Below are 27,712 nucleotides of genomic sequence, written 5' to 3' on the forward strand. Positions count from 1 at the left end.
TGAGGTGCAAGAATCTCTGTGTATTTCCTATAATAATGGCCAGTGAAGCCATCTGGTCCCGGAGCTTTGGATGGATGGATAGTTTTAATAGCTGCCTGAATTTCAGATACCGTAAATTCTTCATCCATTAATTCCCTATGAGCCTGGGTAAGTTGGGGCAGTTGTAGGTCATGGAAAAACTGTTCTGCTTTAGATGTCGCATAATTAGGTGGTGGGCTATAAAGTTTAGCATAGAATTTTTGAAATTCTCTGAGAATGGATTCAGGGTTCTGAGTGGGGTGTCCAGTAGGCAGTCTCAATTTAGGTAGCGTCGGAATGTATTGTCGAGGTACTAATTTCCTAGCCAGCATAGTGGTGGGTTTGTCGCCCATTGTGTAGTATTTATGCTTAGACCATGCTTGGGTGGTCAGACTAAGATTTAGTGCCAGTCTTGCCTCATCAATCTTGTATCTAATGTCGGTCTGGGGAGTTCTACGCTGTTCCTCCAGTAGTTCGTCTAAGTCTGCCTCCAATTGTTTAACTGTTTGCTCGCGGTTTCTTTTTAATCTGGCCGCCATTTGTATTAATCTACCCCGTATCGTGACATTGTGAGCCACCCAGTTAATGGCTGGAGAGGTGTCTGAGGGTTTATTCGTCTCAAAGTAATCCTGTATATCCTTTTCAATCTCAGCATATAGTAAGGGGTCATTCAATAAACTTGCATTAAGTCTCCATGAAGAGGGGCCAGATTTAGACCAAAGTCCCTTGACGGATAGCTTAATCGGAGAATGGTCTGACCACGGGGTGGATAGTATTTTAACCGACGTTATGTACGGAAGCAAGGGGGTGCGCAGTAGGATGTGGTCTATCCGGGAATAGGTGCGATGTACCCGTGAGAAGTGAGTGTAATCTCTAGCTGTGGGATTACATTCCCTTCAGGCATCTATCAAGTCGTAAAGGTGAAGTAGGCGCGCAACCCTGTTACTGTCAGTCGGTGGTCTTTTAAGGATTGGTTTGGCAGGGTCAGACTTGTCCATTACCCTATCTAACAGGATATTGCTATCCCCACCCAGGATCACCTGTCCCTGTATCTTGGGCATCGACACTCTAAGCATTTTGCTAAAGAATTCAACCTGTCCCGTATTTAGGGTATAATATGATATAAAGGAGACCAATTGATCATGGAGGCGACCAGCCACCATCACGTATCTGCCCCCCTTGTCCTTTACCACTGTGAGGGGCGTGAAGGGAGTCCGCTTAGAAAAGCAGACCGCCACACTACCCCGCTTGGCAGGGCCGCAGGCCAAGTAGAATTGTGGGTATTTCACATTCAGATATCTAGGGGCCGATGTCTTACAAAAATGGGTCTCCTGCAATAGGAGGACATTCGCTTTTTGTTTTTGGTAAAATTGGAAAGCTTTGGTTCTTTTAACGGGTGAATTAAAACCATGCACATTATGAGTGATGATCGAATAATCTGTGGGATAACCACTAGCCATCGTGGTAGGGCAGAGCACTCTTACCTTGTGTCAACCTGGGCGAGCATGAAGCAGCTGGAGCAAGCGACCGTAGCTTCACTGAGAACCAGGACCAGACAATCACTACGGAGCACAGAGTCAAAACTTGAAAGGGCAGGGAAGAGTCAGGAAGAAAAAGAGAAGAAAAAAACAAATAAACAAGAGTAAAATAAACATGCCTATAACACTAACTGTAAACCTGAGACAGTTAGCAACATTTTGGGGAAAAACCCCAACCGGATACAACGTCCAGATACGTATATGCAAGGGTACCCTCCTTCGTAGAGGAGATGTAGTCTCGCAACTGGATGGCATGAATAGCCGCCCCGACCCAAATTATTAAAACCTCTAATACAGGTCAGCAAGGAATAACCATTTATGGAATACAGTCCAGTTTCAGCAAAAAAAAAACACCCATTCATCCCTCTTGTCTTTTCCATTTCCTTCTCCTACAAAAAATATATAACGGGGGCTAACACAACATTATGCTTTCAAAGTTTCCAGCCAATCGCAGGCCTAGACCAGCCCGAGATGAATGTTTTTATAGAAAAAAAAATGTCTCTAACCCCTCTAAAAATATATAATAAAAAAAAAAAATGAAGAAACACAGACAAAAGAAAAACTATCGATCAACTCTTCTGGTTACGCCAGGAACTGCACTTCTTACTTGAAACCCATAGCTGTGCTATTTAAAATGATACTGCTGCTTGTCAATTTTACACTGCTGTTTCATCTGCAGTCTCTTGATTCTTGTAGTAAAACACCTGACTGTACTATTTTTCTCTTCCACATTTCAACCAATTCTCCTTCCTTAAAATGTTCTACTCTCCAATGTTATACTGCTGTATTATCTGCAGTCTCCTAATTCTTAATAAGTGTTTAATAGCACATGGCCAGTGGCAGGACCGTTTTTCATCAGCAAGAACAGGGATAGCTGCACCAAGCTACTGGCCAATTTATATGTGCAGCTATTATCTACCTATGTTTTTTACATTTTTTTTGCAGTGGTAAATGTCCCATGGCAATGCCCAGCCTGCCATACCTTTTTTGACAGTAATTTGCCTATTAGACCTAAAATTTGTCCGAATGTACTAACAGGATTTACTGCCTAATAGACTTCAAAGGGATTCACTAAGTTCGTGTTCACCAAATTTCAAAAAGGACTTTGCAAACTTGTGAATCAAACATAGATTCACTCATCGCTAATGTGCAATTGTACTTTTTATATAAACATACTTGTAAACTTCAGCCCAAATCACTATGTTGAATACAAGGATGCACACCATGACATCACTTTCTTCAAAAATCTTTATTAAACAGAACAGTGCACAACCAGACCCCTGCCTATGAGGCCCACTCCTCTAACACATGTTACCCATTTATTGGGGATCTGGATGTGCACTGATCTGTTAAATATATATTTTTTTGAAAGTGACATCATCAAAGTGTGACTTTGCTTTCAAAATAGCGTTTGTATGAAGCTGAAACAGACTCCACAGACTACAGCAAGGGACAGTACTCACAGCTTGGCAGCAGCAATAACTTTGGAGTTTCTTTAATAGTACTGCCCAGTAACATAAGATATTCATAATAGAAATTACTACATGTTTCATTCAGTTTTGAAGATTATTTGAAAGAATAGTCAACAATACAATGTATCATGTTTTGTAGATATTGAATAACAAAATCAATACAAAGTATTCAATGTTAAACCTGTTTTATTGTTTTCCACTACTAGATATGCAGGTTCCCACTATAGAAAAATCTCATAGCAGCCCTGGTAGCTCAAAGTCATCCTCTGAGGGACACCTCCGTTCACATGGACCATCACGTAGCCAAAGTAAAGGCAGTGTCACTCAGACCCACCTTGAAGATGCTGGAGCAGCCATCGCTGCTGCCGAAGCAGCTGTCCAACAGCTTCGCCTTCAACCAAGTAAAAGACGCAAATAAATTCCTCAGCATGGCAGCTTAATGTTCATCTGTTGCCTTTCCTGCTGTTTCCCCTTGTTGACCATTATTTGTTGTCACTACTTGTTCACCTTGTTAAATGTCCTTTATTGTGAAAATTGTGTCCACATTTAATATGTGTTACCTAACTTTTTGTTTACTGATACTTAATGAAACTGGCTGTTTCCTCATTGGTTCATACTACCATCAAAGTGTTTTCATCTTGTATATTGTCTGTTATGCCCCATAGTGTTGATTACTTGTTCAACTTCTGTGGGTTTAGTCTTCATTACTGTTTTTTTTTAATTAGTTTGAGAATCATAAAGTTGAGAACATTTTATACATACATATTCCCTTTTGCATCATCTACATTTAAACATTTATTCATTAACAAATATTTTAAGAAAACCTATGTATGTGATCGCTACAGTATAACCATTGGCTACACCAGACCAGTCATAACACCAAATCGCATTATTGTAAAGACAAATTCTCATACCATTCTAAGTGAATGCGTATTATCACCGCATGCTCATACATATATTCCTAATATGTAAAAAAAATTAAGTGTATTTATGTATTTTGACATTGTAGAATTACTGTCTAGAGTCTAGATTGTTTATCTTATCAAGATCAAACTTTTTGTTTGTGGTACAGATGAAAAAGAAGCTCTATAGATAGGCACGCATAAAGTTGTCAAATAAAGGGTAAATTCTACTTAGCAAAAAAATCTACAGTGTGATACAGTATGTACAGGGCTGGAACTATGTCCCATAATTGTTAAAACTTAGCTTTCTAACAGAAATATTTATTATCTTTTTAAACAGTGCATATCAATGGTATGTTACACTGCAAAAATAGATTGAGGTTGGTCACCACTAACAATTTTCAGTTTAAGGGAGTCTTGCATAGTTAAAATAGCCATGAGATACATTGTAAATTAACATGTTTTTTTGTATTGTATTATAAAAGTCATTCAATATAATGTACATAATATTATTAAAGTGTCAGTTGGATATTAAAAAAAAGACAGTATTGTAAAAATAATATCAGTTCTGTAAAATGTAACAGACATTTTGATGTAAGGGCTTAATGTATATGAAATCATTTGAAACAAAGGAAGGTATAGACCATACTTAGTGATACTAGTTACATGGAAATATGTTCTCAAAAATAAAAAAATAAACACTTTAGTTGGTCATATGAGGCAGTAATCAGAGTCAGGATTTCTTTTGAAATTCCCTCATATTTGTTGAAGTTGCTAAAGCATAAAGTTGTATTTATCATTTACAGTGAGGCAACCTGGCCAATGTAGACTTTAACTGTGGGACATAACATGTTTAAATTTTACAGCAGGGTATTCCCATTTATTAAAATGTAGTTGGCAAATTAGGGAAGATAGTGGTAATATTTTTTACATAGTCACCTGACTCTGATCAGTATGGTTAAATGTCTGGTTGTACAAACTCACAGCTAAAATTACAACCAATCATTGGTATAATCCATGTCACAGTGGACTATGCAACAGATTTCTGATTATTTGCCTGTTATTTTCAGATATGTAAACAAAGACCAATTATAGAGACAGCAATATTAAACACTGAAACTATGATTCCTTATGTTAAAGCAAGCACTTTTGTTGTAAATAATAATTTGCTTTTGTTTTAACCTTATGGTATAGCTATTTATATTTATGCATCAACAGAAACAAGAAATCCATTTCCTAAACAGCGCTATTGTAATGTTATGGAATATGACTTGTTCTTACAATCAGGAGCCCAGAGTTTTTCGCTTAAGTGAATGAAAATTTTCTAAGAGACATACTTGTGTTTGTCACAGAAATTTGTTATTGCATGTCTTCTCACAGGATTAGAACCATGGTGGGAAACATTTTAAACCAATAAAAAGAAACAGCCAGTTTTAAAGCCCCTTAATGCTGTGCATGTGGTGTCTCTTTTGATGTTAAAAACACTACCTATCTGAATACAGAAAAGAACACTTCTGTTTGCATGAATAACATTTAAGCTGGTTCCATCTGAGGATACATACTATGGGTTTCCATTTCACCCACACTGCCACAGCAGCACATAAAAGCGATAAGTGTAATTATGCCAGGAAGCAGCATAGACACAGCATAGCAGGAGTACTCCCAATTCAAAGAACTCAGTCTGACAATCTGCCTTCACCAGCAAATGACAGCAAAGACCAAAGCCAGCTTGCACTCAAGAAGGTGATGTCTGATGGGTCCGTCAAGGCTGAAGGTAAAGAGTGATATTACTATCTGTCATAAAATTTACTAACTGATTGCTGTTTCCCTATACAGGCAGTCCCGAGTTATGAACACCCGAGTTACGAAAGACTACTACTTACAAACTGCCTCAAATGCTGGCCACTTGTGCTCCATGATGGTCCTGGATACCTCCGAGCACCTCCAAACACATCCCACACTGCAGTACTACATGTACTGCATGGCCAGAAGAGCCCCAGACAACATAACAAGCGCCCGGAACATCCCATATCCATGCACAGGCGGAAGTTACACTTACAAATGCAGTGTTCCGACTTACGAACAAATTCCACTTATGAACAAACCTACAGTCCTTATTGTGTTCGTAACTTGGGGACTGCCTGTAGTAAAATCACTGCTATGATATCAACAACATTGCAAGTTCTTGTGAAAATAAAATGTATTTTCAGGAAAGGCCCACTTTTAAAGAGCATGGGGCAGATCCACAAAGATCTGCCCCGGCGCATCGTATATGAGATACCCTACGCCGCCGTACCTTACCTGGCTTTGGTTCGAATCCATAAAGATTTTGCGCCATAAGTTACGGCGGCGTAGTGTATCTCAAGCGGCGTAACGGCGCGGAATTCAAATGCGGCGAGTAGGGGGTGTGTTTCATTAAAATGAAGCGCGTCCCCGCGCCGAACGAACTGCGCATGCGCCGTCCCTAAATTTCCCGCCGTGCATTGCGCAAAATTACGTCATTTTTTTTAACAGACGTGAATTACGTCCATCCCAATTCACGAATGACTTACGCAAACAAAAAAAAATTCAAATTAAACGCGGGAACGATGGCCATACTTAACATAGCAGGTTTAACTATACGCCACAGGATAGCAGCTTTAACTATACGCCGGAAAAAGCCGACTAGAGACGACGTGAAAAAATGCGACGGCCTCTCGTACGTTCGTGGATCGTCGGAAATAGTTAATTTGCATACCCGACGCGGAAAACGACGGGAACGCCACCCAGCGGACGACGAAGAATTGCATCTTAGATCCGAAGGCGTACGATAGACGTACGCCTGTCGGATCTAACCCAGATGCCGTTGTATCTTGTTTTGCTCTGTGGATCTGCCCCCATATATAGCAGTTCTGTTTTAATTTCATGTTTTTTTCATATGGTAAAACTTAGGGAACATAAAGGTTGATTTAGTAAAACTGGAGAGTAGAAAATATGGTGCAGCTGTGCATTATAGCCAATCAGTTTCTAACTTCAGCTTGTTCAATTAAGCTTTGACAAAAACACCAGATTTTGCACTCTCCAGTTTTAGTCAATAAACCAAATAGTTTTTGCCTGCACAGACTGTTGGCATCTCTCTACTCTTGATATGTCACGCTGATGGGTTCTTACAGGTTTCCCTGTAAATTGAAGTTAAATTCAATACCGTGTTTCCAAATTACTGCAACAATGTTAAAACCCAGGTTGTTAATGTGGGCTGGACTGCAAAAGACCAATGGGGGTTTCATATCACTATACTATTGAATGTTAAAGCCTATTACAAATGGTCATATAGTATTTATGCAGGATCATTTTGGCAGTAAGATCCTGCATAAAAAGTCATCCATACTGCATTTAAACTCATAAAGACATACAGTGGGGATCGAAAGTTTGGGCACCCCAGGTAAAAATTTGTATTAATGTGCATAACGAAGCCAAGGAAAGATGGAAAAATCTCCAAAAGGCATCACATTACAGATTAGACATTCTTATAATATGTCAAAAAAAGTTAGAATTTATTTCCATCATTTACACTTTCAAGATTACAGAAAACAAAAAAATGGCATCTGCAAAAGTTTGGGCTCCCTGCAGAGTTAATATCTTGTACTGCCCCCTTTGGCAAGTATCACAGCTTGTAAACGCTTTTTGTAGCCAGCCAAGAGTCTTTCAATTCTTGTTTGAGGTATCTTTGCCCATTCTTCCTTACAAAAGTCTTCCAGTTCTTTGAGATTTCTGGGCTGTCTGTCACGCACTGCTCTTTTAAGGTCTATCCATAGATTTTCAATTATGTTGAGGTCAGGAGATTGTGAAGGCCATGGCAAAACCTTCAGTTTACTTCTCTTGATGTAACCCCCGTGGATTTTGAGGTGCGTTTAGGATCATTATCCATTTGTAGAAGCCATCATCTCTTTAACTTCAGCTTTTTCACAGATGGCATCAAGTTTCCATCCAAAATTTGCTGAAATTTTATTGAATCCATTTTTCCTTCTACTCGTGAAATGTTCCCTGTGCCACTGGCTGCAATACAACCCCAAAGCATGATTGATCCACCCCCATGCTTAACAGTTGGGCAGAGGTTCTTTTCATTAAATTCTGTGCCCTTTCCAAACGTACCTTTGCTCATTCCGGCCAAAAATTTATATTCTAAACTCATCGGTCCACAGAACTTGTTTTCAAAATGCATCAGGCTTGTCTATATGTTCATTTACAAAGTTCAAACACTGATTTTTGTGGTGAGGAGGTAAAAGAGGTTTTCTTCTGATGTCTCTTCCATGAAGACCATATTTGTACAAGTATCTCTTTATAGTGGAATAGTGTACCACAACTCCAGTGTCTGCCAGATCTTTCTGGAGGGATCGTGCAGTCAAACGTGGGTTTTGAATTGCTTTTCTCACAATCCTGTGAGCTGTTCTGTCTGATATTTTTCTTGGTCTTCCAGATCTTGCTTTAACTTCCACTGTTCCTGATGACTGCCATTTCTTAATTACATCCTGAACAGAGGATATTGACATCTCAAAACGCTTTGCTATCTTCTTATAGCCTTCTCCAGCTTTGTGAGCATCAACTATTTTCAGTTTCAGTTTTCTAGACAACTGCTTAGAAGAGCCCATGGTGCTGATTGTTGGGGCAAGGTCAGATGAGTCTGGGCATTTAAAACCTTTGAGGTTGACATCACCTGGTCTTCCCAGACAATGATTGAGAACAATCCATGACACTGGCAGGTCTTAGCTTTGCAAAGGGGGCAGTGCATGATATAAATTCTGCAGGGTGCCCAAACATTTGCAGATGCCATTTTTTTGTTTTCTGTAATTTTGAAAGTGTAAATGATGGAAATAAAATCTAACTTTTTTTGACATATAAGAATGTCTTATCTGTAATTTGATGCCTTTTGGAGATTTTTCCATCTTTCCTTGGCTTTGTTATGCACATTAATACAAATCTTTACCTTGGGTGCCCAAACTTTCGAACCCCACTGTACTGTAAATGTGCTTATGTCCATATTAGTTGGACTTGTGCACTATGCATCTGTGCCACTGATACTTATTGTTTACATGTAGAGCCTGAATGCATTCAAGTGGTGGCAACCTAAGTGCAGAATGACTTTGGATACAGTCTTTCTGTACCCGCGCTAACCACTGCATGAATGACTCTTTCAAGTTTCAGATGTAAACATCAAGGGCCAGATCCACATACAAGTAGATTGGCGCAGCGTATCAGAGATACACTACGCCGCCGTACCTTACCTGGTGTTCTTTCGAAACCTCAACGATTTTGCGCCGTAAGTTTCTGGCGTAGTGTATTTCTGGCGGTGGATTTCAAATTGGGCGCCGTGCATTGCGCTAAATGACATCGCTAGGACGTCATTTTTTTAACTTAGACATGAGTTACGTCTATCCCGATTCACGGACGACTTACGCAAAAACAAAATTCAAATTTCGACGCGGGGACGACGGCAAGTCTATGTATACGCCGCAAAATACCAGCTTTAACTATACACCGGAAAAAGCAGACTACAGACGATGTTACAGAATGCGACGGCCGCGCATACGTTCGTGGATCGTCGTAAACCGCTAATTTGCATACCCGGCGCGGAAAACGACACAAACTCCACCCATTGGACGCCGAAGTATTGCATCTAAGATCCGAAGGCGTACAGAGCCGTACGCCTATCGGATCTTACCCAGATGCCGTCGTATCTTGGTTTGAGGATTCAAACTAAAGATACGACGCGGGTAATTTGAAAGTACGCCGGCGTACTTGTTCTGTGGATCTACCCCCAAGTGTGTAATCAGCAGGGGCAGCACAGGAGCAGAGTGACCTCAGCCTTCAGTTGTTCAGAATGACTGAAGCTGAAGTCATTCTACGTTGGGAATTGCACACTATTCATGATGGCCCTGAGAAACAGTGGCAGTATATAGGGTCCATTTGTGCTGTATGTATGTGAACAATAGCACACATGTTTACACAGACAAAAATACAATCCAAATTGGACCGTGAACACAGATTTTTTTTTAGATTTGGATTACGAATCTAAACAGTGTGGACCAAAATGGACCAATGTGAATGGGCTATAACACACAATACTGCTGCATTAAGATCTGTATAAAATATGGCCCTGGGGACAGTCAATTGTATGTCCACATATGTGTATCATTTTATTAAAGAGAACTGCAATACAAAAACATAATTTCAAACTCCTCATGGAAGGCATACTTAAATATTTTTATTATCTTATCTGGCTCTGAGCTGCCAGCCAACCATCATGTGATAAGGCATACTTCTAAACAAATAGTACAATTATAATTGATTTAATACAGGACACTTTCACCGCCTTCCTGCGCAGGCCAATTTTCAGCTTTCAACACTTTCACACTGTGAATGACAATTGCATGTAAAACTGTACCTTGATGACATTTGTATCATTTTTTTGAGACGGATGGAGATTTCTTTTGGTGGTATTTAATCCCCACTGGCTTTTTTTTTTGCTAAACAAATGTAAAAAACAACAAACATTTTGAAGGAAAAAAAATTGAGGATTTTTTTTTTTTAATTTCTGTTATAAAATTTAGCCAATAAGTAATTTGTATTCTTCACTGATTTGTGCTGATGAGGTTACACTGATGGGTATTGATTGGCTGCACTGATGGGCCTGCACTGATGGGCATTGATGAGGCTGCACTGATGAGGTGGCACTGATGGCCACTGATAGACCGCACTGATGGACCCTTATGAGGTTGCACTGATAAGGAAGCAGTGATGTTAACTGATAGGGGGTACTAATGAATACTGATATGCTGCACTAATGGGCACTGATATGCTGAACCTATGGGTACTGATTGGCAATGATGGGGCTGCACTTATAAGAACAGGAAAGCTGGTTATCAGCTTTCCTTTCCCCACATAGGGGGTTACTTACTAAAATTGCATTGTGCAAAATCTGGTGCAGCTGTGCATAGAAAACAATCAGCTTCCAGGTTTTATTGTCATAGCTTAATTGAACAAGCTGAAGTTAGAAGCTGTTTGGCTACCATGTACAGCTGCACCAGATTCTGATTGCACAAGGTTTAGAAAATCCCCCCCCCCCCATAGTGACAGAGGAAATGAAATGCAAATAACCGTCATTTGTTTACATGGGATCAGCTGTGATTGGACACAGCTGATCACATTGTAAAGAGACAATGATCACCACTAATCACCGATCTGCGTGCCCCTGAAAGTTTGCACAAGTGGCATGAACGGGATCACATCATATGACATCCACCCTAAAGGAGGAGAGTGCCGCCTAGCTGTCCGTGTGCTATAGGCTAGGCGGGAACTGGTTGTAGGCTAGACAGAAACCCCCCACAAATTTCGACAGAGAAAAAATAATAATGTATTTAGAACAGATATAAAGCTGAAATCCCCACACATTTTCAAGTACAAAATGTGTTGATTGAAAACTGTTTGTACTTAGGAAAAAAGATCTTTTGACAGGGCACATCTACAGAAGCACATCATTTTTCTGTAATTTAAGGAAGCTGCCTTTATCCCTGTAAATATTCCAGAGAAAGTCATAGCATGTGCATAACGCACACCATTCATTTAGAAAACAGAAACAAAATAATGATTAGAAAACCAACATTCATTTATGAAAAATACATACAAAAAAAATAAGGCCGCATTACAGAAAACCATTATAGATATTCAGCTGTAAGACCAGACATCCAAAGTGCATTTAAGAGCTTCTTGCCAACTTTTACATCTCTACAGAACAAAATGAACCACAAAGTTTACCCTCACAGGTGGTGTCAGAACACAAAATTGAAGACTTGTAGCCTCCTGTCTGTTCACCAGTTAGTCAGCACCAACACGCCAGAAAAGCAGTGGGTCACCCTCAAATTGCGATTTTTGGCCTGAGACAACCACCTTAAGGGAGCATAGTCTGTTATTAATTGAAAGTGACATCCCAGAAAATATCACCACAGAGAATCCAGGCGCCACTTAATGTCCAAACACTCTAGCTCCACAATGCTATAATGTCTCTTTGTTGGTGTCCGCTTTCAACTTAAAAAGACCAGTGGTATTCTTCTCTATCAACCTTCTTTCGACAGGACAGCCCTAAATCACCAGCCATACACTTGAGACATCATTTTGTACCACAGTTCTTGTTTAAAACATGGAGATACAAGGACTGGCTGTTTGCATGGAGCCTGCTTAAAATCTTCTTCAACCACTGTATTTCATATATATTTATATATATATATATATATATATATATATATATATATATATATATATATATATATATATACTGTATATACTGTATACACACATATATATGTATATATATATATAAAAAAGCATATATAAAATAAAAGGGGGCAGTGTTAACGTGTGGGTGTCTAACTGTGAATAGCACTTAAAGCCATTGCAAAGGGATATGACAGTTTGGATAACAAAGTTACGTTTTTCAAAGATGATTATTTTAGACCATACATAAGCAGCAGCAATACAACTTAGTAAGATTACCTAATGTACTGATTTGTATGTCACATCAACAGGCAAGTGTCAGAGGGGCACAATGATCATTTCCATCATTGTGATAAAATATGTAATTCCTCTGTATACTCTTACAGACTTAGTAATCGTATATTAATAAAGTATATAAACATTGCAATCTGTAGGTTTAACATGCACAAGAAGGAGATTGGTGATATAACAGATCATAAATATAAACTGTATATTTACATCAGCGTTCTGTATTTGTGGCTGTTATTGTAAGTCTTTTGCAAGGTCTTTAGGAGTTGTATATGTTTCTTATGTTTTATTATGTTGCATTGTTTTAGATATCATCATTTAATCCAGTTGTCTATAATTCAACATTTGCCTTTTTTTGTACAGCACAACCAACTGCTCACAAGACTACTGAATCTACTGTTTCTACAACTTCATCAGTCAACAGCTATGTCAGTGGGTACAACACGGAGACTGATGGCAACAATACACAGGGAGATAACAATCTGTTCCAAGTCCCCAGAATGTAAGTCTTATTTGCTTCTTTGTAAGGCCGACCATTGACGGTTCGAATCTCAGCTCGTTTAGCAGGAACTGGCCGAGACTCGAACCATGTGTGGGCAGTCTGAATGTACCAAGTTGATCAATCAACTTGGGTACAACCAGCCTGTCGGATTCACTTGTAATTATAACTATTGGCTGCTATAGGTGCTAGTAGGGTCAGGGGGAAGCCGGCAGAAGACAATTGATCAACAGGAGAAAGCAGCTATCACATGAGTGAGATGTTCGAATGGGTAACTAGTACTTCGTGAGGACATCATTTTAGATTTTATTGTAATGTTTATCTGAAATAGGTTTTTGAGGCAGCTTTCACATGTACTGTATGACTGTATTCAGGGCAGTTTGTTTGCAGTCCTATACAATTAACACTGGAATAGATAGAAAAAAACAGTTAGTCTGAGATACATGCAGATAACATGTATATTATATACTGTATCTTTTGTTGTATTTTTATGCCATTTTTATTTGTTTGGATAGCATGGGAAAGGGTTACTGTGTCAATATTTTCATTAGACAGGAGAAGGAATAGAATCCCTGCAAGGTTTTATAAGGGCCTGTGTTCTTGGACAAATGCAGCTTGTTTTAGATGCCTTTTGCTTCCATTTGACATCAGTTTGAGATGCTCCTGTGAGCTTTTTACCTCCTTCTCTACATGTCACCAATAGTAAGATTTGCTTTTAATTTTTCCTAACATTGTTTCAAGCAACGGGAATAAATTGAAGCTATACTTAAAAGAAACATTATTATTATTATTATTATTATTAATATTATGAAAAAATAGAGGATGGCTTTGCTGTTCAATGAACTATAATGTTCTCTTGCTTCAGTACTAACCCAAAAGGTATTGAGATAGGACTTCTGACTTTTTTGATGTGTATATCTGTCCCAGATAATTGACCAAAAGTATTTGGGCTTGTGGGTCAACATAACAGCCAGGTAGCTTGTATCAGGAAAGTCAACAATGGCTGACCTCCTACATCCTTTCTTTTTTTTTTAAATCAAAGATGTTTATTGAGACAAAAAAGGAACAGAAAATAAATTCACAGCTAGTCCACAGCTCACATACTGTACAGGACACAAAATTGTTCCAACCGTTCAGATATCAGCTCAAAAGGTATATTCAGACAGTTTACATAGCAACCAATGCCATCACATATCACACATGTCAATTACTACAATTAAAGGGTGCCATTCCTTCAACAGATCGCCCCGGCATTCAAAATACATACAAGTAATGAGTCGTATTCCCTGTCCACCCTACCTCCCGCCTGTCCACCCATCAACTATCTAAACAGCCTATCCATGACCAAATCAACCGGGGACAGGCCAGGCATATCCAACCATGGAGCCCACAGCCTATCAAATTTTCCCGAACAACCCCTGTGTTAATAGATATACTTCTCCATTCTTATGGTATCACCCATTTGGGTAATCTATTCCTTCAACATTGGGGGCTCAACCGCCTTCCAATGTCGAAGGATCAGCCTGCGGGCCTGAAACAGAGCCCTCGCTATGGCCTGCCTGCTATTGTCATCTGTGGGGATGCCGTCCAAAATCCCCAGTAAACATGGTTTCGGATCAATGGGTATAGCAGTCAGATAAAATCTATTAATGGTGGCCACAACCCCCGTCCAGAACAAATAAAGCTTGGGGCACCGCCACAACAGATGGATTAGGTCCCCATGATCCCTTGCGCATCTAGAACAGTTGGAGTCCAGTCTCAAACCCATTCTAAACAGCCTGTCAGGTGTGTAATGTACTCTGAGAACAATGTACAGTTGAGATAACTGTTGGGCCACGTTTAACGAGCATAGTTGCACTGCCTGGAGTGCTTCCTCCCATTGTTCATCCTCGAATGTCCCTACATCCCTCTCCCACTTGTTGGAAGCTGTAAGGGGAAAACCCTCCAGGTATACATTAAGAATCATGGAGTAGGTTCTAGAAATGAAGCCCTTAAACTGAGACACTTCGGCCATATGTTTGAATATAGGTGTATGCGAAAGAACCCAGGGGGTCCCTACATTACACCCTTTCTTAACATGTTTACATGGTTTTACCATTACATTTATTTTTATAGCAATTAGTAGAGGGCATAGATTTCCTTTAATGCACCTTGTATTAAAAGGAAGAAAAGTAATTGGGCCTTGGGTCGGAAGAGAGTGGGCCTTTGTTTCACATTTAATTTTCTCCACATTTTATATGAGAAACACATGATTTCTGAACTGTATTTCTAGCCTGTCTTCCCCTTACTTATCCTTACTTCTGGGTGCCTGGAACCCTGTATAAGGCAATCTGAAAAAATCTTTAAAAAAAGCTGATTGAAAAGTTTTAATATGCTTTCCTTATTTGACAAAACATAAAAAATATTTAATGAAAAGGTTAACATAAAGCACATCTAAGCCTGATGCCGCGTACACACGATCATTTTTTGGCATGAAAAAAAAACTACGTTTTTAAAAACGTCATTTAAAATGCGCAGTCGTGCGACGTGGATCCCAAACAAAATTGATGTCCTTTTTTCCCCACAAATAGAACTTTCTTTTGGTGGTATTTGATCATCTCTGCGGTTTTTACTTTTTGCGCTATAAACAAAAAAAGAGAACAATTTTGAAAAAAGAAACACAATATTTTTTACTTGTTGCTATAATAAATATCCCAATTGAAAAAAAAAAATAATAATTCAGTTTAGGCCGATACGTATTCTTCTACATATTTATGGTATAAAAAAAAAAAACGCAATAAGCGACTGGTTTGCGCAAAAGTTATAGCGCCTACAAAATAGGGGACAGAATTATTTTTTTTTATTATTATTTTTTTTACTAGTAATGGCGGCGATCTGCGATTTTTATTGGGACTGCGACATTATGGTGGACACATCGGACACTTTTGACACATTTTTGGGACCATTCACATTTATACAGCGATCAGTGCTATAAATATGCACTAATTACTGTATAAATGTGACTGGCAGGGAAGGGGTTAACACTAGGGGGTGAGGAAGGTGTTAAATGTGTACCCTGCATAGTGTTTCTAACTGTCGGGGGAGGATACTGACTGGGGGAGGTGACCGATCTGTGTCCCTATGTACAAGGGACACAGCATCAGTCTCCTCTCTCCCTGACAGGGTGTGGATCTGTGTGTTTACACACACAGATGCACGTCCCTGTCTGTGTAACCGCCGATCGCGGGTGCCTGGCGGACATCGCCGCCGCCAGGCACGCGCATCGCCATCTCAGTGTTACGGCGGGCTAAAGACGTCCTCCCGGCAATTGAGAGCCACCTTGTGGCCGTCTTTTAACAATAGGAAGGATGCCAAGTGGTTAAACAGTTAGAATTTTGTATTTCAGTTGTACTGTATATTTGCTGTTTGTCTGGTGTTTCACTTTAAATACCATAGTTATCGTCAGATGGTTCTGTTAGATTTTTATGAATCTAGGAACAGCTATAAATTTAAGAAGCTATGGTTAAGCAATCAATACTTTCCCTGACCTTTCACCCGTATATCACTTTTTAATGAGTGAAACAAATCACATAGTCATTGTTCTAGCAATATGATAAAGAAATATGTTTCAGTGTAACTATGTAATGCAATGAAACTGATTTCAAGAAGGTCATCTTCATTATTTTGTTTTCAAAGTGGAAAAATGAATCAAAATGGACAAGACCAAACCGGAATAGGCTTGACTGAAACGGAAGGTAAGATTGTTACTTGTCTTTGTCTACTTGAAACTTGACATTATTTTAAACATTAAACATACCTATGGGTAAACTGGTTATACTGTCAGTGAAAGCCTTTAATAGTTGGGTTTTCTCGTATTGCAATTACCAAAGGTCCAATTGATATTACAGATATCAGGGGAGACAAGGGGCCCCTCTTCTTATGTCTTACTGGGATATTTTTTGAGAGTAATGAGAGTAATGCCTGCATTTGAATCATCGCTTGGGGCTTGAAATAAAAGTTTTGAAGCATATAAATTAAGTTAGTGCCAAAATTCCAAACATTCACTAACTCAAACAATTAGGTCCAACAGATAGAATTAAAGGTTTTCTGTAAATCTACCGATAATAGCATTCCTGGGTTAGAGGGACTTCCATTCCATCTGGATTATATCAAATAAATCTTATCTTCAGCCCTTTTAATCTAATCTCATCCTTGTCCCCCCAAGATAAATTCTACCTGGTCTTTTTGGGTTTATTTACCCAAGAATGAGGCTAGTTGATTAGCCAAGATTTTGGTAAGTAATTTTACATCATTGTTAGTTAGGGAGATCGGTCTGTATTTTACTATTTTGCTGGCATCTTTGTTGGGTTTAGGAATGACTGTGATAAAGGCCATATTGGTTTCTCTGTCCAAGGGTTCCTCTTGTATAAATGTATAACAGGACACTTGGTGATGCTCTTGTATAAGAGCTGGGATTTAATATTTAATAATAAAAATAATGTTTAATATACATCGTAAGAATTCATTGCAGTTACATATCATGGTGTAGCAATCCCAACATGTTTCACCATTTTCTTGATTTCTTCAGGGGATGTACAATTGTGGCCAAAAGTTTTGAGAATGACACAAATATTAGTTTTCACAAAGTTTTCTGCTAAACTGCTTTTAGATCTTTGTTTCAGTTGTTTCTGTGATGTAGTGAAATATAATTACACGCACTTCATACGTTTCAAAGGCTTTTATCGCCAATTACATGACATTTATGCAAAGAGTCAGTATTTGCAGTGTTGGCCCTTCTTTTTCAGGACCTCTGCAATTCGACTGGGCATGCTCTCAATCAACTTCTGGGCCAATTCCTTACTGATAGCAACCCATTCTTTCATAATCACTTCTTGGAGTTTGTCAGAATTAGTGGGTTTTTGTTTGTCCACCCTCCTTTTGAGGATTGACCACAAGTTCTCAATGGGATTAAGATCTGGGGAGTTTCCAGGCCATGGACCCAAAATGTCAACGTTTTGGTCCCTGAGCCACTTAGTTATCACTTTGCCTTATGGCACGGTGCTCCATCGTGCTGGAAAATGCATTGTTCTTCACCAAACTGTTGTTGGATTGTTGGAAGAAGTTGCTGTTGGAGGGTGTTTTGGTACCATTCTTTATTCATGGCTGTGTTTTTGGGCAAAATTGTGAGTGAGCCCACTCCCTTGGATGAGAAGCAACCCCACACATGAATGGTCTCAGGATGCTTTACTGTTGGCATGACACAGGACTGATGGTAGCGCTCACCTTTTCTTCTCCGGACAAGCCTTTTTCCTGATGCCCCAAACAATCGGAAAGAGGCTTCATCGGAGAATATGACTTTGTCCCAGTCCTCAGCAGTCCATTCACCATATTTTCTGCAGAAGATCAATCTGTCCCTGATGTTTTTTTTGGAGAGAAGTGGCTTCTTTTCTGCCCTTCTTGTTAAGTTAATTTTCATGGCAAAGAGGAACTTTTCAATTAATTGCAATTCGTCTGATCACTCTTCATAACATTCTGGAGTATATGCAATTTGCCATCTCAAAAACTGAGGCAGCAGACTTTGTGAAAATTTGTATTTGTGTCATTCTCAAAACTTCTGGCCATGGCTGTATACTACCACACCTGGACAGGTGAATTAAATATAAAGGTGAATGTATATGCATATAAATTGTACATTCAAGATTCACAGTTGTATTCATATAGTACATTGGCAACTTGAATCAAACTTTGGCTATATAAGGGTATCAAAATCCACAAAAAAAACAACAACAAACAATTGCTTTAAAAAAACACCCACGCTGCTGTAATTTATGCGTCGGGTGTCCTGAAACCTATGCTATGAGGAAGGCTGACACAGAAACTCGTTAGTATTTCAAAGATGTTATAACTGTATTGTAGTGCACAATACAATTTCATAAGAAGGAGCGTTTGTGTGCCGTCTCTTGATTTCTATGGATACTATTTCTCCTCCTTTCTCTCTGGTAATTTGGACACTAATCCTTGTTTGAAAAATCCCTGTGGGTTCAATGTCAAATGCAGCCAATTGCCCTTTATGGTAAGATGCCCTTCAGAAATCTCTGTGTTTGTTGTTTTTGTTTGTTTTTTGGGGATTGTGATACCCTTATATAGCCAAAGTTTGATTCAAGTTGCCAATGTACTATATGAATACAACTGTGAATCTTGAATGTACAATTTCTATGTATATACATCCACCTTTATATTTAATTTATCTGTCCAGGTGTGGTAGCATACATCCCCTGAGGAAACCTATCAAATGGTGAAACATGTTGGGATTGCTACACCAGTGTCCTGTGCTATATAATTTTGGGATGTGATGCCTTTGAGATTCTCTCTCACCAACCTTATATTGCCCTTGTATAATTGTGTTGAATATGTTTTTTAGGTGGGGAATGAGAGTGTCCTGTCTTATAGCCTCTTTGATTTCCATCTATGTGATTGGACTTGCAAGGGTATTCTTATGTACGGTACTTTGGTTAGTTTGGGTAATGGGAGATCTTAAAGAAATGTCTGGATTTCAGCTATAAGAGGTTGTTATGGATTACTGTGTAAGAATGAAAACAATTAGGACTGCCTTGTAAGATTACGTTGGGGTTTTGGGTGTAGGTTCTGGTGTTCTGGTACTGGTGTGGATTTGGGGATAGACATACAGTATACTGAAATTTAGGTAAGAGTTTAGCTAGCTAGCAATGTCACTATCATGTCTTTTTGGAAATAAAAAGTGTGGTCATTCCACCCAATGCCTTTCTCAGCTTTAGTTATTAATGCTAGATTAAGAGCCATTCTTTTGTCTTCAATTTTTTATTTTATTTTTTATGCAAGTCTCTGCCTGGTTTATTTTTCTGACCTTTTAGTAAGGATTGTAGTTTACAATCTGGCTGTGTGATATATGACTGATGTTGACACTTGACCTCTGATGCAGTTTGTGATATATATATATATATATATATATATATATATATATATATATATATATATATATATATATATATATATATATATATGTATAGTGGCTTTGTGTGCAGGTACAATTTTGATTAGAGATGTATATGTAGGGGCATTAAGTTAAAAATATGTTTTTGATGTGTTTGGATTTCTCAGAAAATTACAGGGTCACTTAGCAATGAGTATTTTACTCTCCAGTGGAATGTTCTTAGGTTGGACATCTAGTAGCGTCAAGGTCACCAAATAAGGATCTAACCATGCCATTTCAAAAAATGATAGCCATGGATACTAAAGGGTTCAATATTGGTAAGATAAATACAGTATATAGTCAATACTAGAATAGTATAGTAAGAGTAATAGTTATAGTAATAGTAAGTAATAGTAATAGTAATAACAGGAGTAATAATTATGTGACCACCAGGGTTATTGAGTTAAGTAGTTTAGCTAATTTAGTGCCTGTTTTGGTTGGTTGTTTAAGTTAAAGGATCACTAAAGGAATTATTTTTTTAGCTAAATAGCTTCCTTTACCTTACTGCAGTACTGGTTTCATGTCCTCATTGTTCGTTTTTGCTTTGAAGTAGCTGTAATTCTGCTGTGATCTCCACACTTACTGCTTGTCTGGCTCCTTATGAAAAAACTCATGGGAGCTTCTCACTGTGGTCTAAGCTGTGTGTCTAAAACTCCTCAGAACCAATCAGATTCAATTTAAAAACAAAACACTGCCCTGGATTTGTTTGTTTTTGTCCTGTGGGTCTCTTTACTTCACATAAACATGAAACCATGAACCATGAAAACCATGAAAACCAAAAGTGAAACTAGAGGCACATTATATGATAGAATTTAATCTATTTTTAATCATGTTTAAAAGGAATCAGTTAACTTTTATGTCTCTATACCCTGTAAATAGTCATTTCAGCAAAAAAAATGTTTTCCTTTAGTGACCCTTTAAGTTTTATTCAGGTTTGATTGATTTAAGCTCATATCTAAGGGGATGTTAGGATCCCCTTTACAGATAATGGTGCCATCTATATGGGATCTAAGGATATTTAACATGTTTGAAAAGAAGGTGAGTTGAGCGGAATTAGGTGCTTAGTAGGAGATCAAAGTGAAAAGATGGTCTTTAACCTCTTAATGCCGACAGACCACAAGTACAGAAACTGTACTGTCTAGATCTGTTTTCTAGATCATTGTTTTAGTAGATCCTGTATACACATAGCATTTTGGTTGGTTCTAGCAAAATTGGGATCCAGTTTTTGTTCAATTGCTTCCATGCGTGATCCCATGTCTGATGTCTGCTTTGATCTTAGAAGTGATTTGCTTTGTTGCTTTTGCAAGGCCTTGGTCATTGGGATACTTGGGACTGTCTACAGTAGTATTACATTCAGTAAATCAGGACTTTGTGTCACAGTATTCATCATGTCCTCTAGGGTCTATGAAAGATGTTGTAAAACCTGCGGCTTTATGACCAGGAGATTCTCTACTCACAGGTGATGGCATCTGTGATCATATTCCAGGTTTAAATATCTTGCTGGACATGCCAGAATGCCATATGGGACTGAGTGTTTGCTTGTTGCCTGTTCCTGTGTTTGTGCTGCTGCTGCCATCTTGCCCTCTTCTGCATGCAGCATATGTGTTGTTGGCAGCTGCAATTGTGACCTTTTAGAAATTCCTTCAAGCATTTTGCTAGTCCCCAATGGTCAGATTATACCCTGTAATGTGGATGTAGCCTTTAGTGCTTTGTGCTCGGCTGGCAGCACTAATAAACCAGAGTGGTGTTAAGCGTTCCTAAGTGGCATAAGCAGCCATTTTGGTTAGCTATGCACATGCTCCCTGGGTTTTGTTTTCAATGTTGCACTTGAAGCTGATTGAAAAGACCCTCTCCCAGCTCTATTGCATTATTTATTTATTTATTTGATATTAGTTGCCCAGTTTCCTATACCTTTTGGGAAAGTAGTTTGCCTGTTAACCCTAAAAATGGGCAGAATATACTAATAGGATTAGTCCTACATAGAGTTTAATATGATTGTTTGCTTAGTTTGGGATTGCTGAATTTCAAACAAGAGTTGCTGAACCTTTGGAGTATTGTACCCAGGCAGATTTGCCCATTGCTGAAAATACATGGTACATTGTACATTTGTATGCAGTTTGTCTTATTTTTACCAGCATTATTGCAAAATAATGATGAATCTGATGAATCACATAAATCAGCCCTCAAAATTTGCTGCTCGGATTTGGCGAGTACATATAAACTGATTGTGAGTAGCAGCAGCTATGATCCTTCTGGGGGAGGAGAAGAAGAAGAGCCCAATCAAGTGGAACTGCTGGCTTTATCCTGTTGATTGCTAGCGTCCTAACAACCAATCAGGTGCTTGGAGGACCCGGCATTCAGGGGAGGAAGATATAACTTCCTTCTCGGCTTTCTACCTGCTGACAATGGAAGGGAACATGAGAGGACTTGCTGTCTGCACTGGGACACTGCTGAGCTGACTGGCCGGGAGTATGAGGGGATATATATGTTTTTATATGATTTGTCTTATTGTATACTGGTCATTTGTCACCTATGCATACTAATAAACCTCTGTAAAACTGTTACATATTTCTGACAAATGTTCAACAACAATTTACTGCATGTAAAAATTTTCACTTTGAGGATTGTATGTTCCCTTTACAAACGCCAATTTTCAGTTAGCTTAGTGAAGTAAGTGATTCTGTGTTCACGTGATTTATCCAGTTATGTGCAAGAGAATTAAACATGTTTTGTGGTGTTTGGATAATCATCATGAACACAGCTTTAATCTATTTAGTAAGCTAAATGAATGTTCCCTTTGTAAGGTGAACAGATTTTACAACTTGTATTTGATAAAGTAATGTGCTAATGGCATTTTTATACTTTGATTACAACTGGTTACCCTTGCCAGTGTGTGTAAAGTTACCTGAAAGTTATATGGAAGTTAAAGAAAGCTAACTTAACAATTGCAAAGACAGTAATGTTCTCCAATTTAATAATGAAAACTACCAAAAAGATGATAAGCACTGTTATATTGTTTATGCTTTAAAAAAAATGTATGTACAAAAACATTACTAAACATCAAATTCAGATATCCCTGGTTTTCAAAGATAGACAATAAATTATTAGCAAAGCCTGCCTTATGGATCAACAGACCAATATCTGGCATTTGTTTATAGTAAAACTTATCTGACACGTCTTACTTAAAGGATGACTGATAGTATACTAATATTCTCAATAATAAAGAGTCCGCCAAATATACTGTACAATTTGAAGTGAAGCCAGGTTTATGAGACCTGTAAGTCATCACCCTAATGAGTATATCTCTTTACATATTGTACCTTGTTCCTGTAGACAAGTGCTTTGCAATATACAGTAGATCTCAAAGCATACTTGAAGACATTTGTTGTTGTCAGGCCCGCTTCTGCTTGCATGTTTACTTTGAGCAGATGCTTAAAAATGGGTGCATTTCTACTTTCAATTGAATTGTTTGAACAAAGCAATGCAGACAGTTTGTTAGACATATAAGGGTTGATTTATTGAAGGAAAAGGTTATTCGCTTTGCAAATGAATTTGCCCCAGAGCTTAGTGAATAAGATGAAGCTCTGCCAACTTCCATCACCCAATCATGTGCATTTTTTTTGTTATTTCCTTGCCCGTGATAGGGTATTCTATGAAAAGTGAAACTTCACCACATTCACTACGCTCTGAGGCTAATTCCCTTGTTCCCTGTAATGTTCCCTGTAAGGCAAACATCCTGTTTGCCAGTGGCGGCTGGTGCTGCATTTTTTTTAGTGGGGGCAAAACCCTGCAAGCCCCACCTGACGCATAGAGAGGAGCGGTGCCCCTGGGCCGCTTATGGACAGGCCGCCGCTGCTGTTTGCCTTTAGTAAATCAACCCCAATAAGTTGGTGAATACAATATTTAGATAGGCAGCACCAACAGTCTATGCCTCATTGACATAAACTTGAATCTACAAGCATATGGGGCACTCTGCCATGCTCTAAAGCTATTCTGCCACAACTATGGCCAGATCATGTTCACATGCCCATATACCCTCCTATCTCTACAGTCAGCCTAGTAACCACTAAGCAATGTCCTGGCCAACCACACAACTGATGTTTGCCCTATGACCACATATTATTAAAATGTTCCTTAATGAAAAAAATAAATTGCTACACTCATGCCTTGCTGTGTATCTTAGATGTAGCTACACATAAATTCACCCTCCTTTATTCTTTGTATGTAACAATATACTCCAGTTTTGGAGCTGTTTTTTTCTTTTTATCACAGCAAGGGGACCATTATTACTAGTATAGTTTATTGCTTATAGTGGCAGTAAATAGAAAATGGCTCACCGTGGAAACATTAATTCATTCAAGCTTGTTGAAGACTTGAAGTGCTTGATTTAGTTTTCCATGCTGTAACACAAAGCCATTGTTCATAGTTATTGTGTTACTTCTCCTAAAGATATGCCAGAAACAAATAATGTATTTTCTTATAAAGTTTTAAGTAGAACTTGTTTATATTTGACAACCGTTAAGCTTGAACAAATTATAGATTGGAATACCCAGTGGTAGAAAAGTGATTACTGGTACCCTTGTGAACAAAAAACAAATTCATATTATTCTACTATCTTACACATTTATGATGGCAATGCAGAGTGCTATAACCCATCACAATCAATCATATTTCATTTTTGGCAGCTTGATTAAAAAAATTCAGTCCTGATTGGTTGGTTGTTACTTTGCATAGTGATGTTTATTAAACAGGCCTAAAAAAAAATATATAAATGTTCAATGAACTTACTTTTTCCTAATTAAATTTCAGGTAAAACCCAAGTCATGGGTGAAATAAAAATTGCCTTGAAAAAAGAAATGAAGACAGATGGAGAACAGCTGATAGTGGAGATACTACAGTGTAGAAATATTACGTATAAATTTAAGTCTCCAGACCATCTACCAGGTATTTTCATTTTTTTAGCTTTCACATTCATTAGGTTAAATAAATAACTTACAGTACATGAACCAAGTGCGTCAATAAAATCTTGCAAGCTGAAACACACGTATAATGACAGTGATTATTAAGTCCCAAAGTAATTTAGAAAATATTCTTGTTATAAGTGGACAGCTTGAGCTGGCCATAGATGCTACGTGATGGCCAACAAGCCTTATTATTGGATAGCGTAAGCTGCTAATGAAATAGGTATAAATAGTAGGAAAACTCACTTCACACATGATGACTATATTGTAGAAATGATGTCCTGTATACTTTACCCAGGTCAATTATTCCATAAGTAATCAAGAGAAGATGAAAATGACAGTCTTAGAAGTTGCACCTTCAAAAATAAGCCAGCAGAGTCCAAATTTTATTTTGAATACTTTGCTTGCTGTAAGCTTATTTTTTTCCACTGTCTGCCTTTGTTTGGGCTTTAATAAATCCGCTTCTCTTTCCTGCGGTAAAACAGAAACAACAAACTGACACATTACATATATTTTATCCTAATTTATCCTATTTTGCCGGATTTGGTTTGCATGAATGTCGTACATACTGTACCTAAGATTTTATACTTTGGCTGGCTGGGAAGTCATGTAGCCGTCCTGTTTTTTTTTTTTAAATGTTCTATTTTACCCATTTTTTTAATCCCCTCTTACCTTCTGCATCTTAAATGAAAGCTAACCTCAAGGTATATATTGCAAAAGTTAAAGTGGTAATGTGTTCATTGAACATATAAAAGCCTTTTGTAATCTTTTGCATATCAGCACTTAGTAGGAGCGGGAGGAACAGTACTGTAAACCAGTCATGTTCTATTACATTTCCAGATTCCAATGGATTGCACAGGAAACTCGCAGGAGGCTGTCCACAAAGATTGCCTCAAAGTGCTTCTGTTCTTTCATTGTCCAGTCAGGAGGCTGGGGCAGGGACACCATAGAGGGCCCAATTTTTGAAATGTTATTGTTACCACTTTACTATCAGTAGTAAAATATCTCATAGTGTTTTTCCCCCCCAAAAAGTTGTAATTCACAAAAAAATGCTACTAAAATACCGCTTGTGCTATTTCTTGAAACAATGCAGTATTTTAGTTATGAAAACTTGCTTTTCAATGTGGGCATCCACTGGCATGCTTAAAAACCAGTGGATAGCTGGTTGGTAAGGAGACAACTCCCACCAGTATCCTTAACAACTAGTGAATAGCTGGTTGTTAAGAATGCAGCATCCACCATATCTTTAACAACCATGACTCATCTGCTGTCAGCGGGATTCCCTGCTGTCAGCAGAATGTAAACAAAAGAAAATCTGGCATAAAAAAAAGCAATGTGTGGTCCCCCCAAATCATACCAGACCCTTCGGGAACCTCATGCCAACAATTAAATGTGAGCCTTATACGACCCTTATGCCCTGTACACACAGTCAGGTATCCCGACGGGTCAAGGTCCGTCGGAAATCCCAACGAGAAAATCGAGAACCTGCTCTCCCGTACAAACGAGTGGGTTTTCCGACAGGAAAACTCAGATAAGAGCTTTTGGCCGCGATTCCCGGCCGTGTGTATGCTCGATCTGTGTTTTTTCAATGGGAAAACTGACAAAAACGTCAGTTTTTCTCGTACATGTGGCCGGGTTTTCCGGCGGGAAGAAGTCCACCGGGAATCCCGGAGGGAAAAAAGAGAGCAGGTTCTCTTTTTTTGTCCGGCGGTTTTTGGGCAGTTTTCCAGTTGGAAAACCCAGTCGTGTAGTCCAGGAAAGAGGCAATGAGCATGTGCCCCCCTTCTGAAGCATACCAGGCCACGTGTCCTCAACACAAGCGGGGTCACCCCCCCAAAGCACCTTATGCCTATGTTGATGAGGACAAGGGCTTCTTCCCCACAAACCTGCCCAGTTGTTGTAGGATGGCGGGGTGTGACTTATCAGAATCTGGAAGTCCCCTTTAACAAGGGTGTCCCCACATCCTGCCCACCTCCATGTGAATGAGTATAGAATAAGGGATTCACCAGAAATTGTCCAAAGTAAATAAATACCTGGATTCAGTTTCTGACAAGTCATTTATTAAAAAAGAAAAAAATTAAATAAATGTTCTCCAAAGTCTAAATAGTGTCAATCATGATAAACAATGCCCGCCGCCCACACAAAATAAAATGACTGGACTGTGAGACATGCTGGGTCAATCAGACTTAAAAGGGAGTGGGGTCACCCCGTAACATCACCAGGTGACCCCCACAAAATGTCAAGTGTGGGCCAATTTTTATTTTTCATGCGGGTCGACAGGCAGCATTTGGTGCTGGATTTAATTAATTTTCGGAAGTCGACTTTTGTTTTGTTTACATTCTTCTGTCAGCGAACAATCCCACTGACAGCAGATGAGTCATGGTTGTTAAGGGCATGGCAGGTGCTAGCTTCTTAACAGCCAACTATTCACTGGTTGTTAAGGACACTGGCAGATTCTGGCACCTTAACAACCAGCGTAAAACTCATATGTGCCTGGCCCAATACTTATTTAATGCATGCATTTATTTATAAATTTTCTTTAGTGAATTAATGTTAATGCTGTTTTTTGCTCTATTTACCAAGTTTTTGATTTTTGCGGTAAATACTGCATAAACATATAGTGAAATGACATTTTCAGTATCGCCTATGATATTTGGGAAAAATGTGTCAAGTGACCCAAAAACCGCACACAAAATGCTTTAGTGAATTGAGCCCAGTTTCACAGAGAAAGTGAAACTGGGCTTAACTTTCAGAGAGAAAGTAATGTCACTCTTCTAGCATTGTAGTGTGCAGGGCTAG

The 27,712-nt window shown here is 38.7% G+C and overlaps 1 protein-coding gene across 1 annotated transcript in view; it reads left to right on the forward strand.

Moving 5' to 3' along the window:
* The window catches only part of PCLO (piccolo presynaptic cytomatrix protein), a 398,487-nt gene that overhangs the window by 362,166 nt on the left and 8,609 nt on the right, over nucleotides 1-27,712 (forward strand). Inside the window, exons 22-26 of the mRNA XM_040343440.1 lie at nucleotides 3,235-3,429; nucleotides 5,633-5,704; nucleotides 12,829-12,967; nucleotides 16,640-16,698; nucleotides 24,762-24,896. Of these exons, the coding sequence (XP_040199374.1) occupies nucleotides 3,235-3,429; nucleotides 5,633-5,704; nucleotides 12,829-12,967; nucleotides 16,640-16,698; nucleotides 24,762-24,896 (600 nt within the window). The remainder of the gene's footprint in view (nucleotides 1-3,234; nucleotides 3,430-5,632; nucleotides 5,705-12,828; nucleotides 12,968-16,639; nucleotides 16,699-24,761; nucleotides 24,897-27,712) is intronic.

The sequence above is a fragment of the Rana temporaria genome, chromosome 3 (assembly GCF_905171775.1).
Source record: "Rana temporaria chromosome 3, aRanTem1.1, whole genome shotgun sequence".
Classification (NCBI taxonomy): Eukaryota; Metazoa; Chordata; class Amphibia; order Anura; family Ranidae; genus Rana; species Rana temporaria.